We start from the raw sequence: 16,923 nt of genomic DNA on the forward strand, positions 1-16,923 counted from the left end.
AACTTGTGGAATGCATAGCTAAAAAAAAAAGTGTTGACTACTTCTTCCTAACTTGTTAATATAGCCTCTTGTATTTGTCCAAGCAAATCAGAGTGGCATTTATTTGATTTTCAAAACCCTTTTATTTCTTTAAATGTAATCAAAAACAGGATGCTAGCTACAGACTGCTTGATGATGAAACCATGAAAAGTTTCATTCAGGAATAAAGCTACAGCCATGCAATTTAATAATTTATTTAACAAGTCCTTCCTGTTGGATATGTTCAAGAGATTCCCACATCAACACAGTCCTTGTAGTAGGCAATTCAAGAGAAGCTAATTTAACTTGAAATAAATATACAGACATATACCTCCAAACACAAAAATTAGATGCTATAAGTTGCCAGGACCATGGCTTTCACCTGAGATTGCTGAACGAAACTGATACACAAAGCTGTAGACCTGCAAGTGAAGAAGGTAACCCAGTACTGCAAAAAACTGCTATCAGGGACATGGCAGGCTGCCAACGTGATTCCCATACACACACCAAATAAAAAAAAAAAAAAGAAAAAAGGAGATCCTGGTAATTACAGACCAGAAAGTCTGTCATCCATCCTTACTAAAGGCAGTAGGGGCTATAAAAATAAAGTCACTGTAGACAGGGACAAACATGGTCTGTTAGAAAAGATGCTGCATGGCTTCTGCAAAAAGAAACCCTGCCTCACCAACCCACCCAAGTCAGAGTGCATCAGTAAGGACAGACAGAGAAGGTCCAGAGCTCCAGCAGACACAGTACAGTCCGATTTTGAAAAAGCTTTTAACAAGGTTCCACACCAAAGGCCATCAAAGAAACTAACTTGCCACAGGATGGGAAGAAAGAGTCTTACAACTAGAAAATTAATTAACAGGATACAAAAAGCAAGGTTTAATGGCCAGGTTTCGGGGCAGAGAATAGGCAGCTGAAAGGTCTCCTGCTGGGGGATTGGTACTGGAACTAGCTTGATTCGGCACTTTCAATGACAACCTGATGAGTAGAGCATACAGTGAAATCTCAGAGTTCGTAGGTGACACCAAACATTTTGGACAGATACCAGATGCTAGCAAGGAAATGCCAAACCAAGTGATTTGGCAAAAAAAAGTCCGAGAAAACATTCAGCACGGACAAGACTTTTGCCTTACTAAACCATGCCTACAGAGAGCAGAGCTTGGAGCTGGCAATTACAAATCATGAAGCAATCCAACACACGCTGCTGCTGACAGTTCTCCAAACCTGCTGTACAGCACCATCTCATCAAAAGGCATCACCAGGAATGCACCTTTTAACATTACTGATCAAAAACTGTGGAGGCTGAGAGGTACAGGGGGGGCAAATGGAATGCAAAACATGGCTATGCTCACATGCTCTCCCCAGGTAACACCATCTATTGCCTTTGGCTTTATTATTTTTATTTATTTAAGAAAGAAGTGCAAGGGTTATATGGAAGTATATAAATAAGAAACCAGAATGGAAACCAGCCAGAGCACACTGATAGCATCCAGCACTCCCCGAAGGCATCCAAGGAGCTTGTGGAATGCCCTAACTGGAGACCAAGATGATTCAGGAATGGAAACAGGCCCTTACGGGACAGGATCCATTGCTTGAGACACAATACTACACTACTATTGAACATTTATAATCAAGACAAGGCAAGGCAAGGGTGTTTAATATTCTCAACTGCAAATAACATTTAAAAAAAATAAATCCTCTTCAGAAGCCATACCGCACAACACCACTGAGGAAAAGATAACCATTTAACAAGGAAACAGAAGTAGGTATCTCCAGGGACCAAAAGAATATCTAACTGCACAGAGATAGACAGTGATTTTCAACCAATGAACCACAGGACCCTGGAAACCAGTAAGCTACTGATCTGCTTCAGCTATTGTCCTTAAATCTAAGCTCGCTAATCAATGTGGTCTGTACCTCCATCAGAAAATTAAGGTGCCTATAAATAATATACATTTGTAGGTAAGAAAGGTAACTATAGGTGTGTGAAAGGCACAAATCAACATGAGTGAGGAAATTAGTAAGTCAGACTAACCTATCAATGAGTTACCATCTGTCCAGCAGAGGACTGGATTTCTTATTTTTTATTTTTTTTTTATTTGGTCCTTTTCAAGAGTAGCACAGCTTCCTGGTTAAGCACCTAGCATTACTCAACCAGAAAACACAAAGACCAGAAATTTTTACTAAATGGACTACTAGTGCACTCCAGCATGGTACCTCTGTACTACGTAACTGAATGTGAATCTAAGTCAGTTATACCTGATTTTTAAATGTAGTATATAACTCACATACAAAAAAAGTTTATTCTTTCACGATTGTAAGATGCAAGAGACAACTGACTGCTTGATACCCTCCATCTGTATGTCATCCGTTGAAACAAATACTATTCTCAACAGATACAGTCCAACATTCAAATTCATTATTTTGTTTTGAATGTTGCTGGGGTAGCTTATAGTGTTGAAAAGCTACTGCAGCAGAAAGAGAAAGAGGAAAATATTCAGTAGAACAGAAACTACAAACCACACAGGTTACAAGTTGACAGAAAAAATACTTTCTATTCAACAGATAGGTAGACTCAGGTTGGAAAACAGGTTTATTTCAAATATTTAATCCACTGTAAGAAGTGCTTGAATTGAGTAAGATTTCCTTTCCATTGAATAAGATTTTAAATAATTCCTAATAGGAAATGGGAAGAAGCTTCTAAACAGGGTGGAATTTTACAGACTTTTTTCCTACTGTAACATTACAGTAGCCACTGTTAGACACAACATCCAGTAAAGCAATTACTAATACAACTGGAAACTGTCACAAAATTAAATGGCATACACCTCTCTTCTATTCTCCCATCACAGCATTTATATCCCATAAAATAACACAATAAGAACCATGACTATGAAATGGTGATTATTAAATATAAAAGCTAGTCTAAATATGTTTGAAATTTAATGAAACATTGATCAGACTATAGAATCATTTGCAATATTATCAGGGGTAGGTAAAAACAACTATTTCCCTTTAAAGGAGAAGCTGTTCACCCCAAATCAGTGCAATAAGGATACTTCACAGCCTTCTCACCCTCATTAGCCTGAATGCTTCCTTCAACAAGCAAAAGCACTTCAGTGTTGGAGACAGCAGCATTTCAGTATTACAGCTCGTGTAAAGCAACACTCCCCCTAATTCTTCCTTCTCTCTTTAGTCAGAGATGGATTGCAGAGTGACTTTCTTTCAACAGTTCGTATGCATCTTCTGGTTTCCTCTACAAGTTTTCAAGATTTAACACAGAGAAGGAAGAATTTCACATCTAGCAAGATGAGGGACTGCTTATGAATTTTCTTCATTTCTCATTCCACTGCTCATTTGTTTGACATCAGGAAGATCAGCTTGTAAGGCCTGCGAGGCAGGTCATTTAAGAAATGTGCATTTAAGCAATCCATCACATGAGAGCCCAGTAATACAGAATCCTGCTTTAAAGTGTTACATTCAAACTGTATTACTGTTTGCATAACTAACATATACCACATGCACAACACATTGCCACATATGTAAGTTTACAAATAACTTTCATACAGAATTAATAACATCCAAACAAGCAAGAAGCAAAAGAAAACCAGAAACCCCAAATCTCCTCAGAATTTAGGGAAAACCAACAATTTAAGGCTGCAGGAGGAAAAAAAGAAAAAAAAAAAACCCACAACAACAAACTACTGTTTAGGAACCCAAAATTGAGAGGCAAACTTCACAGGCACAACATACAGCTAAGCAAAAGCACAAATACTAACAAGGAAATCAAAAGCAAAACTGAAGGTTTTCATATGCTGCATTAATTTCTTTAGCCCACTAGGATGCCGTGGAAAACCAAAACGTTTCAGATATTAAAATGAATAAAAGGAGGTAATTAATGTATATCAGACCTATTCTTGGAGATGAAAACCTTTGTCATTGCTTATACTCTCATCCTTAACGGCTCAGCTGCACAACAGCACCGCAGGCCCTTTGTTACTGGCTCTGCTGAGAACACAAGAACCACCAACCCAACTAAGGAACATTTTAAATGCTTAATTTTCATTTTATTTTTTAAATTTTAACAAGTACTTAAAGTTTAAATAGCACCAAAGATACCTCCACATACCTCCCTTAAAGCTACAGTTTTCTCTAGATCTTATGAGAAAACCGTGTTAATCTTAATTGTAAAATGACTCTAGATGGAGCATAACAGGTTTATCATTCAAGAGAAAGAAATTAAGCTGCCTCTAAGATTTTTCTTTACACAACTCCAAACATGATGACCACAATCCACAGCAGTCAAGCAGTAAAAAGCCCAGTGGGAAGTTATTTACAAAACCGTTAGATTAAGTATGTGCCTGGTTTAGATACATACATGAGAACTTCAGCAAAGGAGATGTGTTTGAAACAAGCATAAAACAAACATCCTTGTGTAAGCACCAGAGGCCACCGGCACAGGTCACCTACCATTCCTCACCAAGAATCTGGTCACTCCCCTCAGTGAATTACATGTCAAACAACATTTCTAGGAAGAGAAGTAGCCCATTTTTATTTCTGGAATTTGAGATCAAGCTATTATGGATGCATTCATAAAGGCTAAGTTAAGTAGGAAACAGAGGGAAGAGCTGAAACATTATTGCTGCTGCAGACAGAAAAAAAAAACGTTAAACACTGCTTGTTTTATCCTTTTTACAGCACTTTGCATACTGTTAGTTCCCTTGGGTTCCCAAACACAGTGGTTTCCTATTGCCATATGTCCTTCTACACAGCAAGAAAGAAGAAAAATATAATCTGAAAGAAACCAGGGAAGTATTATATGAATGAATTGTCAGGGAAAGTTAACAGTAAATGTATTTAAAACTACTTACAACGGTCAATTCTGAAACACTTTTCCATATTTAAGAAAGGAGCCAACAATGAAAGCAAAAAAACATGGATCTCCTTGGACAACATCCAAGCAGAAATTTAATAGGGAACAATACAGAAAACCTATCTTTATGGAAAATACAAGTTTTACAAGTCTACATGTCTTGATCATTTTCAAATGCAGGAACTGTGAACAAAAACATCAGGGAATGATATGCATACATGGTATGTGTCAGGGCACTTATAGAATGAGTTACGTTATGTATCCGCAGCTTACCTACAAGTTCAGCACTGTTAAAAACAAGCAAAAAAACCCCACACCTGAAAACCCATTTCCTTAGTTAGAAATCTAAGCAGTTATCATAAGTGCTTCTCGGTGGCGACTCTTGCAAGCAAGTAAACTACTATAACTCAGAACAACTTTGCTCTAAAGGAACCACGTGAATAATCTCAACAATAACTTCACATTATTGAAAAAATTTACATTTTTTTATGAAAAGCAGTTTCCAGAACTGCTGGAAATCTTACTTCCATGTATAACTTATAAATAACGGACTCAAACAGGAAGTTTAAAACCACGAAGGGACACAGAATTACGTCTTAGTAACATACTGAGAAAAACCATACAATTACTTGTATGTAATGAACGGAGATTACAGCTAAAGCCACTAGAAATAAATCCAGATTTTTCTAATGCTATTTTTGTTTGAACTAGTGCAATGGAGTCTACTACTGCCTCAATGCTGATAGTATATCTTGGGGCTCTGATGGGCTTTTTTTGCTCTAACTGCCATAACAGAATCCAATTCTTAAAAGTCAAAAAAACAATTTTGAAGAACCCCTCCCTCATCCACCACTTAAAAAGAAATACAGTTTCAGGAATTACCAAAATCCTTCACTGTTCAAATAAAGGTCTGCTACTAATATCACCTAGTTATGTATTATAGGAGTTAATTATTTTGACAGTTTGGAGCAAGAAAGTTGAAATGTATTTCCAACCAAGAACTCTGAGGCTGCATTTGACAGTGCATTAAAAGCTAACAATGAGTAGAAAACAATCATGAAACAGACTTAAACATCATGTCTAACTGCCTAATCATTGGGCCAATAACTTTGATCCCTCAAAGATGAGTAACTGAGATATCAAGCTACTACATGGCTCCATGTCACTTCACAGCACAAGACTTTCAAAGGTCACACTAAATATCCTGTTTGTCATGCAAAGACAAAATAATCTTACAAAACAAAGTAAGAAAAGCCTACAGCTCACAGTTCTGATACAATCATCTGAAAAAGCAATGTCACAATTGCATGCATGTGAAACTATTTCTTCCAAAGTTTGGAAGACTGTAGCAGTATCACCAACCTAGATTTTCTCTAAAACATTTGCAGATGATGCACACTCCATGATTTTAGTAACGCTGCACCCACATATGTTAACCTTAAAAAGCAGCAGGGAGGAGAACAGCCTTAAGTGTAAGAAGAGCAACCAAAGTAAGTCTTTGGAGTGTGATGCATGTGATCCAGCTTGTCACTGGGAAGAAGAAACAAACTACTGAGTTTCATCTAGACTTTTTTTTTTTTTAATGGACAGCAACCCATTCAAAGCCAGAATTATGGCAGTGCCAGACAACAGAACACTGACAGCTTCAGACTGCTGTTCTTTCTGAAAAGTAGGTTACTAAATCTATATCCAAGAACTTTACTTATATAACATACGAATTCAGAACTTCAGAACTGCAGTGATGTATGCATCGCATGTCATCAGTCAATACACTTCCATAAGACAGACTATGCAAATACATATTACTGAGAATTTTCTTAAGTGTCCCACAGCACCTTGTAATATCATAAAAGCCACACAATGTGTTGTGGGGCTAATTCCTGGTAAGCTTCTTCTAGGGCTATGCCAACAGGTGAAATTCAGCATCAGCCATTTACTATAAACTATAGTCTTAGACGTGCATCTACCATAATTTTCTAGTGCAGATCAGGAGTGCACGTATACAGCATACTTCCTTATTGTACCCACTGCATATCATGAAGCTGTCCTTGATTCCTTTTAGACAGAACTGAACTACAAGATGTAAAACCAGGAGCGCAAACAGCACACTGGAACACAATCGGGCATTTAGTCGATGCAGCCAGCCTGGATTTAGTTCAACAACAACAAAACCCATGAAATGCAAACAGTATGGACACCACCAGACATTACATTCTACAGACGCAACTCTGTCAGACCCTGCTACTTGCCAAGGTACACACAGCTCCTCTGTTCCAGTGTTCTTGAAAGGCACCTATTAGCTCAATATGTCCAGCTCATCTAGAAAGGCTTCCTGCAGCCAAAGAAACCTGACTCCTTGGTTTTCACATCTTGCAGTTTCTTGGAGTTGCTAACATACCAGTGTCTCACAGGCTGCAGGACCAAACTCAGATTCTGTACATGCAGTTCTGACTTTGTACTGCAGCAGCATCTAGCAAACCCATCATCTAGCAATGACACAAATCCAGTGCTCTTAGCCCTCTACAGTAAAGCCGCACAAATGCATTAGAGCTTGGTTCAAAATAAGTATCATGTGCCACAAGGAAGGCATAAGCCAATACTGAAGATAACATCTCTCTCAATATTTTTGAGGGGTTATATATTTATCCACAGTGTTGGCCAGCAACAACCACCAATGTGGTAACCCTCCTTCAGGAACCTGAGCTCCCAGGGCCTCTTCTACTACATCAAAGGGCACTTGGAGAAACTTTCTGCATTTGCTTTCATACACTGCACAGACCTAGCAGAACTGTTAATTCAAACCTGTTCCCTTACCTTATTACCAGTAGACACCAAAGCCTTATTCAGAAATTCCTTGATCCTAACCAATATATAACATACTACTCTGCACTGGCCAATTCTAGCAATGCAGCTCTTGCATTTTAACACATATTCACAAATGTTTCCTAAAAATTTCTTGATCGGATCCCTTGTATCCAAGAACCCTAACACAAAGTTTCAGAAGACATCCAGAGGCCTGTAGTGCCTTCCTTACTACAAGCCAAAAAGAGTAGAGGAGCAGGTAATCCCCCTTGAAGCCATATAAACAGTTCTAACCAAAAGCGTATTTTGGCAAGAAGTTCCACAGGTTCAACTGATGCCAAGTTGATTCATCCAGAGCATATCAAATTTATGCAGGTATCAGCAACTGAAAGCTGCCAGAGACAATGAAATTAACCTGATCAGTTTGTCCACCATACAAGCTTGTAGCTCCCCAGATCTTCCTGGATTTTTTCCAAAAAGTTGACATCACATTCACATGTTCTCATTCTCAGGTTAACAGGGCAATTTTATTAACTGAGTCTGCATAGCCTCTGGTTTAATTCTGCTGCTTCACATGAGTTTTTCGGATGAATACTCTTTGGTCCTGATGCCCTTGTCAGTTTCAAACTGGCTATACTAAAGTGATTACTGAAATTATTATTTTATCTGATCTGTCAGGAGTTTATGATTCTACTTTCTTCAGTAACCACCTGGGGACATCGAAATGTAATCTCTCCTTAAGCCAAAGGTTCTTATCTCCCCATTCTGCTAGGTCAAATTTCTTGAGAACAGCAATGTTTTAAATGAGCCATTCAAGTTAATCACATCACCAATTTAAGAACCATCAAAGAAACAGGAAAGCAGAGCAATTCCCAAATTCTTCAGAACAGCAATAGTAACAACAATGCAAAACTTATATACGCTGTTACCATTAGATCAGACAGATTAACAAATAGATAGATCGCGTCCTTATATAAAAATCACATACTTCTTAATCTCGGTTCTCAGCCCTAACACTTTGAGGTTGGACAAGATAACCTCCAGAGATTCCTTCCAACCTCAACCATTCTGTGACAACCTGCACATTTCTCAGCCAACCCCTCCCTGAAGCCAAGCGCTGACAGTTATTCTAACAGTCGAGACAGTCACAATCTTACTCTTCCTCTGTCATTCCATATTCACAACAAAAATCACTTTCATTAGATCATGCTCTATCTCAGCCACCAATATTGGAAAACACTACAGCAGCTTCAAACCTAACACCCTGCCAGTGCTGGATGACAGTTAATTGACAACGCCAGGAGGCTTCCACAAGACCCTTGAAAAGACAAAACCCTTACTCTTGCAAGCATAGAGTAGCAACAAAACAAGATCATTCCTTTCCAATTCCAGGAAAAAATCCAGCAGCCAGAGGTTTCATCAAAGCACGCTAGAGAGCTACAGAACCTCCCACAATGCCTTCTGCACCTTGTCAACTGAGGTCAACATCAGCTTCTGACATCATGTATGACATTCAACAAGCAGCCAGTATCAAATTTTCCCAACAAAACCTAAGAGCTGCTTTAATGTCTTAAGGAAGCATTGGAGTCATTCCCTATATTTTTTCAAAACACAAGATGACATGTTTAGAAGAAATCTGGCAGCCCTGATATACTACCATTAACAAACACAGTTGAGCATCCACCTCTCAGACACATAAGTTACATCCTGCATAAGGGAGAAGTACTCCCTCCCCCTGAAGTACATGAAGAAGTGATTATCAGGACACAATACCAGGCAATGGACACCAAGAGGAATGTGGAGGGGAGGAGTAGGAGAAAGCAAGCTTCGATGAATGCAAGAGTCATGTCCAAAGGCTATTGTTACGCATACTGTCCCTGTTGTGCTAAAATGCCAAGAAAAATAGCCGAGCACAGGAAATAAAACTGCAAGCACCAGAACTACAAAAAGTTAATCACAGCATTTTATTCAAAGGCATTCCAACTAAAACTATGTGCCAACAGCACATAGAGACATCGCGGTAAAAAGCAGCTTTGTGTTAAGACATTCAAGGCAGGATACAGCACACCTGAAATTTGGCACTTCCATTGACCCTGTTACAAGACCAGTTACTCTTCTCATTTGGTAACTTAAATGGCTGCAGCTGTCACTGCAAGTCAGAACCCTGTGCTTCAGTATCTTCTTTGAAGCTCCAGGTATAGGTTAGAGCTGGAGAAGCAAGCAGCAGGAAAAAAGGATATAGCGTGGAAGAACCTGTAAACCTACACAGCATCTTCCAACGCTTACAAACTTCTACTGAAGCTCAACTTCAACACTATATATTCCATCACTGTACTCACAGGTATATTCTGCTGCATGTGCAAAGCATTCAATACAATTTCACCTAAAGTCTTGACTATAACGACATTATGAGTGACCAGCATATACTTTTAACTGACAAAACTTCATTTCATTTGTGTTGCAGTTTCACCAACTTTTCCCTGCTCACACACTGCAAGTGATTCAAGTTCTCCATTAAGATTAGAAGTACAGTAGAAGTGTGAACTAGCAGGACATTTGCTTGCCAAAAGTACCACTATATTTTGCCAAACATACTGCACAAGGCACAGACTGAGCCCTAGAAAAAAAGGATTGTGAAAGCTACTAACAAAGAGCTGGATACCATATCTGAACATCACCAACTGAAACAAAATGTTATATTCCTAGGTTACATAACACTAAAATTGCCTTTGAGGAAATAAAACCTAGATTTTTACGCTCATGAAAATTGGGTAGCAGTGTTTTCTGTGCTGTATGTGTGATGGTATTCCCTAGTATTTAACACCAGATGCTTGAAAAGGAGTACAAGAAAGATGAAACTGAGTCAGAACCCCACAACTACCATTAACAGCTGCACCCAGCAGTTTCCAAAATAGGACCCTTGCATATTGCAGTCACCTTCCCTCTCTTTGCAGACATGGCCCTAATGAAAAGTACTTGAAAATACAGCTATTATTCTCAAAAACTACTTCAGGATAAACTTTAAGGTTGTCAGGGAAACCATTCAAATAGCAGGATCACTCATCAGAATGTAGAGGTGCTAGGAGACAAAGAACAAAATGTCTTTTGGTGACTCTGGGTGAAGTAGCAGATCATAAAGAACTGCATATTTATTCAGGACAGGAATCCCAACTGGGGTAAAAAAAAAAAAAAAAAAGACAAAAAGACAACTGATAAGATGCAGGAAGAGAGATCAAGCAAGATCAGACACACAGAGAGCAGAGCATCTAGAGATGAAGGCAGCCATCAAGTGGGAGCCTGGACAAGTGATACAAGTTGGAGATGCCAAGTGGCAGTGAAGCCAGCAACAACATCTAAAACGGGATGAAAGTGTTTGGAACAGTAGTGCCTGTCTGGACTACATGTGCATGAAAATTAACCAGAGGTGCAGAGTAAATGCTTTAAGATAATCTTCAAGTGTTGCCTAGCAAACAGAGGTGAAAACCATGCACAATAACCAAGATACAGGGAAAGTAAACAAATATAACTATCTACAAGCCATTACCATAGCAAAGGGTCACAGTCTACCACATGGCATGCGTGAGAGAAAACAGGAGCCGCAACACATGGCAATGCACAATCTTAAGAAGATAAGGAACCAGCAGCTGTGCAGAACGAGGGAAAGATGAGAAACAGTGATACCCAGCATATATCTGTGAAGTGGAAGAAGCCCACAAGGTATTTCTGTGTAGCTGTAAATGCATTTGGAGAAAAAAATAGAGCAACAGGCAGTAGGAATGCAAGAAGGTGCAGTGGTAAAAGGAGGGTTAATGTACGGTGGGTCCAGAAGGATAGAAAAACAAACAGTACTCGAAGGAGAGCGGAGCTGCTACAGAGAGAGGGAAGGGAGCAGCTGGGGAAGGGACAGGAGCCTTGCCCTGAGCCCCGGGAGCGGGGCACGGGAGGGGGCCCGCACCGCGGCGACAGAGCGGGGCAGCCGCACGCGTGCCAGGGCATGAGGCGGGTGACAGCGCCGAGCGAGACGGAAGGCGAGGGGCCGGCGGCGTGCCCAGCGCCCGTGTGCCGCCGGGAGCAGCCGGGCAGCGGGGCGGGGGCCAGCCAGCCATGTTCGGCGGCGGCAGGGACGGCGGTGACAGGCGAGGCCCGTGCCCGCGGGAAGGGATCGGGGCAGGGGGCGGCGGGGGAGGCGCGCCTCAGCGCCCGCGGGCGGCGGGCGGGGGCCCTGTCCCTCGCTCACCTGCTGCACCCCCAGGAAGTCGTAGAAGTTCCGCGGCACCTCCTCCACCAGGTCGAAGAGCTCCAGGTCGCCGCTGTCCCAGCCGCGGGCGCGGGGCGCCACCAGCGCCAGGAGCGGCAGCAGCCGGAGGAGCGGCAGCAGCCGGAGGCGCGGCGCGGACGGCGGGCAGCCCATGACCCCCGCCCCGGCGACAGCGGCGGCGAGGACGTGGCCGGGGAGGCGCCACGGAGGCCGCGCACGGCCCGGCGGCGGCTCCGCACTGAGGGGGAAGGAGACAGGCCCGGCCCCGCCGGCGGCGAGTCCCACGGGGGGCGGGGGAGCGCTCCCCGCCTGGCCAATCGCCGCCTCCGCAGGCCGTGACGTTGCGTACCCCGGCAACGGCTGGCGCTCGCGCAGTCGAGGGGCTGCGGGGGAAGGGCGAGGGGGTGCCCGGGGCCAGCCGCGCGCGCGGGGGCGTGACAGCGGCTCGCGGGGCCCTGGCGCGAGCTCTCTCTGCGCAGCCGGCTCTGTTCGCGCGCCCGCCCGCCTGCCCCGCCCCGCGCCGCCCGCCCCGCGCCGCGCCGCCCGCCGGCCCTTCCCCCCCTCCTCCCGCCGGCCGCCTCCTCCCGCCGCCGCCCGCAGCCTGCCCGCCCGCCTCCGCCTGCTGGCGCCGCGCAGCGCCCGCGCCCTTCCCCGGGGCTGCCGCAGCCCCCTCGGCCCCGCCCCGCCCGGGGTTAACCCCCGAGGGTGATTCCCACACACACACACCCCTCCCCCGGCGGCCGGGAGGGGGCCCTGCGCCCCCCGCCCCGAGCAGCCCTCCCTCAGCCGAACGGGGGGGTGCTGGTGGGGGCGGCCGCTGGCCCCCGCCCCGTGGCCAGGGCCGCTCTCGTGGTCAGCAGCGCCGGAGGGGTGTGGGGTGACAGCGGCGGGGGCCTGCTCTGCCCCGCGCACAGCCTGCCCCTCAGGGATGCATTGGATTTATTAATCCCTTAAGGGCAGGCTTGGTTATTGTAACCTGTTTCACTCTAAAATCACTCCAGCTTATTGTCAACGTCAACTCGATTTTTAAGCTGTTGTCCCTGGACCTTCCGTTCTTCCCTTGCTTAAATTAATGTCAAGCATGAATGCTAGGTGAGAAATTAGATGGAGGCTTAATGGCTTAACAATACAGACTATGAACATTAAATCACTTTCCTGTGGTATGGTCAGGTTCCTTGGAACACCCCATCTGCTTCATCTCTCTTGAAACGAGGCCTGGTTAATAGTTCCCTGTGAGAACCTTCTCCTTAAGAAAAGACAGTCTCCCTCATCCCAAAAATACCCATGAACCAAATCAAGTTCTGAAAATAGTTTTTCCAATATAAAATAAGATCCCAAATGCCAATCTTATATGCACCTGAATTCACTTAAGAGGAACTAGGCACCATTTACAAAATCCCTGTACAGTAGAGCACTGCCTTGGATACTCTGTGGGAATAGCAAGATGTGGCTTTAAAATACACTCTGCTTAATTCAGAGGAAGGACTTGAACCGACATAACCATTAGCAATTTTCCAACTCATAAAGTATAGAGTAGTCTTAGGTATTCCCTTCTATTGAAACTATTCCCTTTTGTATAAACTATTTAAATATTAATTAGCTTGATATTTAAACTCATGTTTCCATATCCCATATGCATGCCCACTGGGCTGTTAGTATCATGATTCTGCCTCTGGCTCTGTTTTCTGAAAAGACATGTAAACCCATTTGCCAGGAAATGATAATTTAACCAACAGTGTCTGATGTAAACTTTTTAATTCACCCTTCTCAAAAAGGAGTGCTTAATTGTTTATTCTGATCATTTAAAAAAATGCTTCTCTCACTTGATGGCAGAGCCAAAAAAAATCCTTTTCTAGAGAATGACAAAGTAGAGCAAAAGTCATGGGTTACTAATTTATCAGCTGCTTTGTTTTGCTGGAGTAACTGACCCTGGCATAGATCAGTTTCTTCCCTTATCCTTATTTTCTTAATCTGTTCTGGTTTGCACACCAATATTCAGAGCATAGATTCCCTTTGTTGCCTGGTCTATCTACATTCTCCTTGCTTTCAAGCCACAAGCTTTATTGCACAAAAATAGCAGCTTTGGATTCAAAAAGTTAACCTACTCATAAGGTTGTAGAACGAAGTTTAAAGATGCAAAGTACCCTCAGGAACCAGGGCAAAATGAAGAGTTCAGTAAGGTAGTATTGTTTTTAAATCAGGTTAAAGATTTTTTAAAATGTGAAATTAACAATACTCCATTCCCCTTAATAGATCCTTTCCAAATTCTCCTTCCCTTCTGACTCATTCTGTATTTTCTTTATCTACTTCCGCTTACCTCATTAGCTTTTAAGCCTCGTTAGTTAAGTTGATCTAGTGCAATGATCAACCTCAAAGAGAAGCATTTGTTATTTTGATCCTATTTTTCATCATTCAGCATTTGTTACGAAGAATGACTCCTTCCAGAATCCACCTCTGGCTGCTCTTGCTGAAACTGTTAAAACAGCCTTCAAGAAAAACCTGATAAAAGCAGTTGATTTATTTTGTTCCACCGAGACTAGGAAAAACTGTCCCAACACTGAGCACCAATCGCAGGTAGCTTATGGCTTCAATACTTATAAGAACAACAGCAGATGATAGCTATTTTGAAAGAAACATCTCAGAATTCTTCAGATAAATCATGATTTCTTTCAGTCAAGAGGAATGTGAATTTAGAAAGAATAATAGGAGAAAAAAAGGCACTAATGATAATGGGATTATGATTATTTAAAATACATATTTAAGAGATATCTTACGTTTCAGTCAGCATACTTAAATTATTCCAATTGGTTTTAACAATGTGGGAAATTTGAATACTCATATTTATTCTGCTCTTTAAACCATTAGAAGAAAAAGTCTGATACTACATGTAACATTTCTAAAAAAGAATTTTAATTCTAGACTATGAGATTAGTTTAAATGTTTCCATTAAAATAATTCTGTACTCCAGAATAAATACTGAAATTTTGGGAAGAAAATGCTAAAAATGCTATTAAAATGCTATAAGCACCACCATAATAATGACACATTATTATCTTCTCATTCTTCTGTTTTCCTCTTTAAAGTCGCGAGAATTTATTTTTTCTTGGTGAGTCATTAGAGTCCTTGACCCTTCTCCAATACTTTCAGTTAATCTGAGTCACACTAGGCTTCCACAATATAAAATAAATCAGTTAAAAGTCAGTTCTCTCTCCTGGTTTCAGAGAAAGCCTTAAAATACAAACAAAAGGTAATCAAATTCAGCAACGCTTGCCTTTGCGATGAGCCTGCAGTGCTATAGGTGAGAAATTTCCAGTGACACGTGCAAAGACTGGTGAGTTCGGTGACCAGTGACGACGATTTAAATCTGAGCACTGTGAACTCTTACACAAAGGTAGAGAAGGAGGAGGATTACACACAGCTTTTTCATTACCATCTAAAACTACTCATGTTGGAAGGTATTAGTATTTTTTTCTGTGACTCAGGCATGACATTTAAATGGCTAGAGGATCAGAGAAAGGTTTTTAATTCCGTATGTAGTCTCCCCAGCTGGGCAGCTCCTTTAAGAATATGGAGAACTATGAAGGCAAGGATGGCATTTTCTTTCTCTGCCCCGAGTTTGTCAGCACACGCAGGCAGGTATCACTGAACCAGGTCCTGTCGGTCACGAATCTCTCCTTTGCAAACCATAAGGGAAAGAAGCATCTACAGAAATTATTTGTTTAAATAAATCTCTGTTCTGATGCTAACTGACAGTAGCACCCAAGGCCCGAGGCATGAACCAGTTATTATTAGCGTTTTTAACAGCACTGAAAGACCAACATGCTTCATAAGCCCAGTAGGATTCGCATGATCATATTCTGAATAGCTAAACAGCCTGCGATTTTGATGTCTCAAATGAATAGAAGACATCTAGGGGAAAGAGCTTATTAAGGGACCACCCCTTTTCTTCCTAAAGATAAAGCCTTATCTCCAGCAATACAAGAGCCTGACTGCTCTGCAGTCTATACCAGTTTTCTACTCCAGCTGTTCCGTTTAGGTGCTCTGCATGATTTTATACAGTGACAGTAGTTTTCTCTGTTAACAAAGCTGGCTTAAGAGTTTCCTGCACCCTCCCCCCAGCCCAGGGGCTTGTTCCCACTTCTGCGCCACTGTTTGCTGCCTCCTCAACTGTGCTAATTCAACTCTTTGTGGGCCACATTATAAATCAAATGACTGAAATGATCCAGTTGTTTTTTTTAAAAAAAAAAAAGCTGCTCACACACACATATATACACACACGCACACAAACCCTCAGATTTACTTCAGTGATCCAATTTACAACACAGCCCACAAACAGCTGCATTCGCACAATCGAGGGGACAGCAAACTGTGATGAAGGAGCAAGAACAAGAGGGCAGCACAGGCAGGAAACTGCCTGGCTTAAACTGGCTTTCCCATTGGAAAAAAACCTTTGTATAACTACACCCCGAGAGCTGAAAGCGAGCTGTTCCCTGAGCAGTGAGGCTAAGCAGAGCGGAGGCAGGAATTTTGTTTCACAGCTGGCAGGAACATTTGAGGACTTGCACGGGAAAGAGAGTGTTCTCCTGCAAAAGCGGCCAGCAAGGCGGCAGTAACGTTGCTCCGAGGGCTCCTGTAGTGCGCCATCCCAATAGGCAAGTAGTCTGGTTATTGCCTTTTTAAGGGATCTTTTTTTAAAGCCACATCATTTCACAATTACAGTTTAGAGCCACACAAACAGATGAATGGTCCAGAGACCAGGGGAAGGTAACATCCAGCGTGGCAGGGGAAAAGATGGGGGGACAGGATCACTTTAGAGCAAACCTGCCCACTGAAAGATTTGTAAGAAATATGCCATTTGCATAGACCAGCTGTTGTTACCTTAGAATTGACATAAGTCAAAATAATGAGAAAGAAATGTGGGAATGGAAAGAGAAGGAAAAGTAATGCAGCTAAAACCAGAAAGCTA

The 16,923-nt window shown here is 42.2% G+C and overlaps 1 protein-coding gene across 1 annotated transcript in view; it reads right to left on the reverse strand.

Moving 5' to 3' along the window:
* Positions 1–12,383, reverse strand: part of DNAJC1 (DnaJ heat shock protein family (Hsp40) member C1) — a 113,311-nt gene extending 100,928 nt beyond the window's left edge. Inside the window, exon 1 of the mRNA XM_040591264.1 lies at positions 11,937–12,383. Within this exon, the coding sequence (XP_040447198.1) occupies positions 11,937–12,110 (174 nt within the window). The 5' untranslated portion in view covers positions 12,111–12,383. The remainder of the gene's footprint in view (positions 1–11,936) is intronic.
* Positions 12,384–16,923: the final 4,540 nt, after the last annotated feature.

The sequence above is a fragment of the Falco naumanni genome, chromosome 4, assembly GCF_017639655.2.
Source record: "Falco naumanni isolate bFalNau1 chromosome 4, bFalNau1.pat, whole genome shotgun sequence".
In the NCBI taxonomy this organism is placed as follows: Eukaryota; Metazoa; Chordata; class Aves; order Falconiformes; family Falconidae; genus Falco; species Falco naumanni.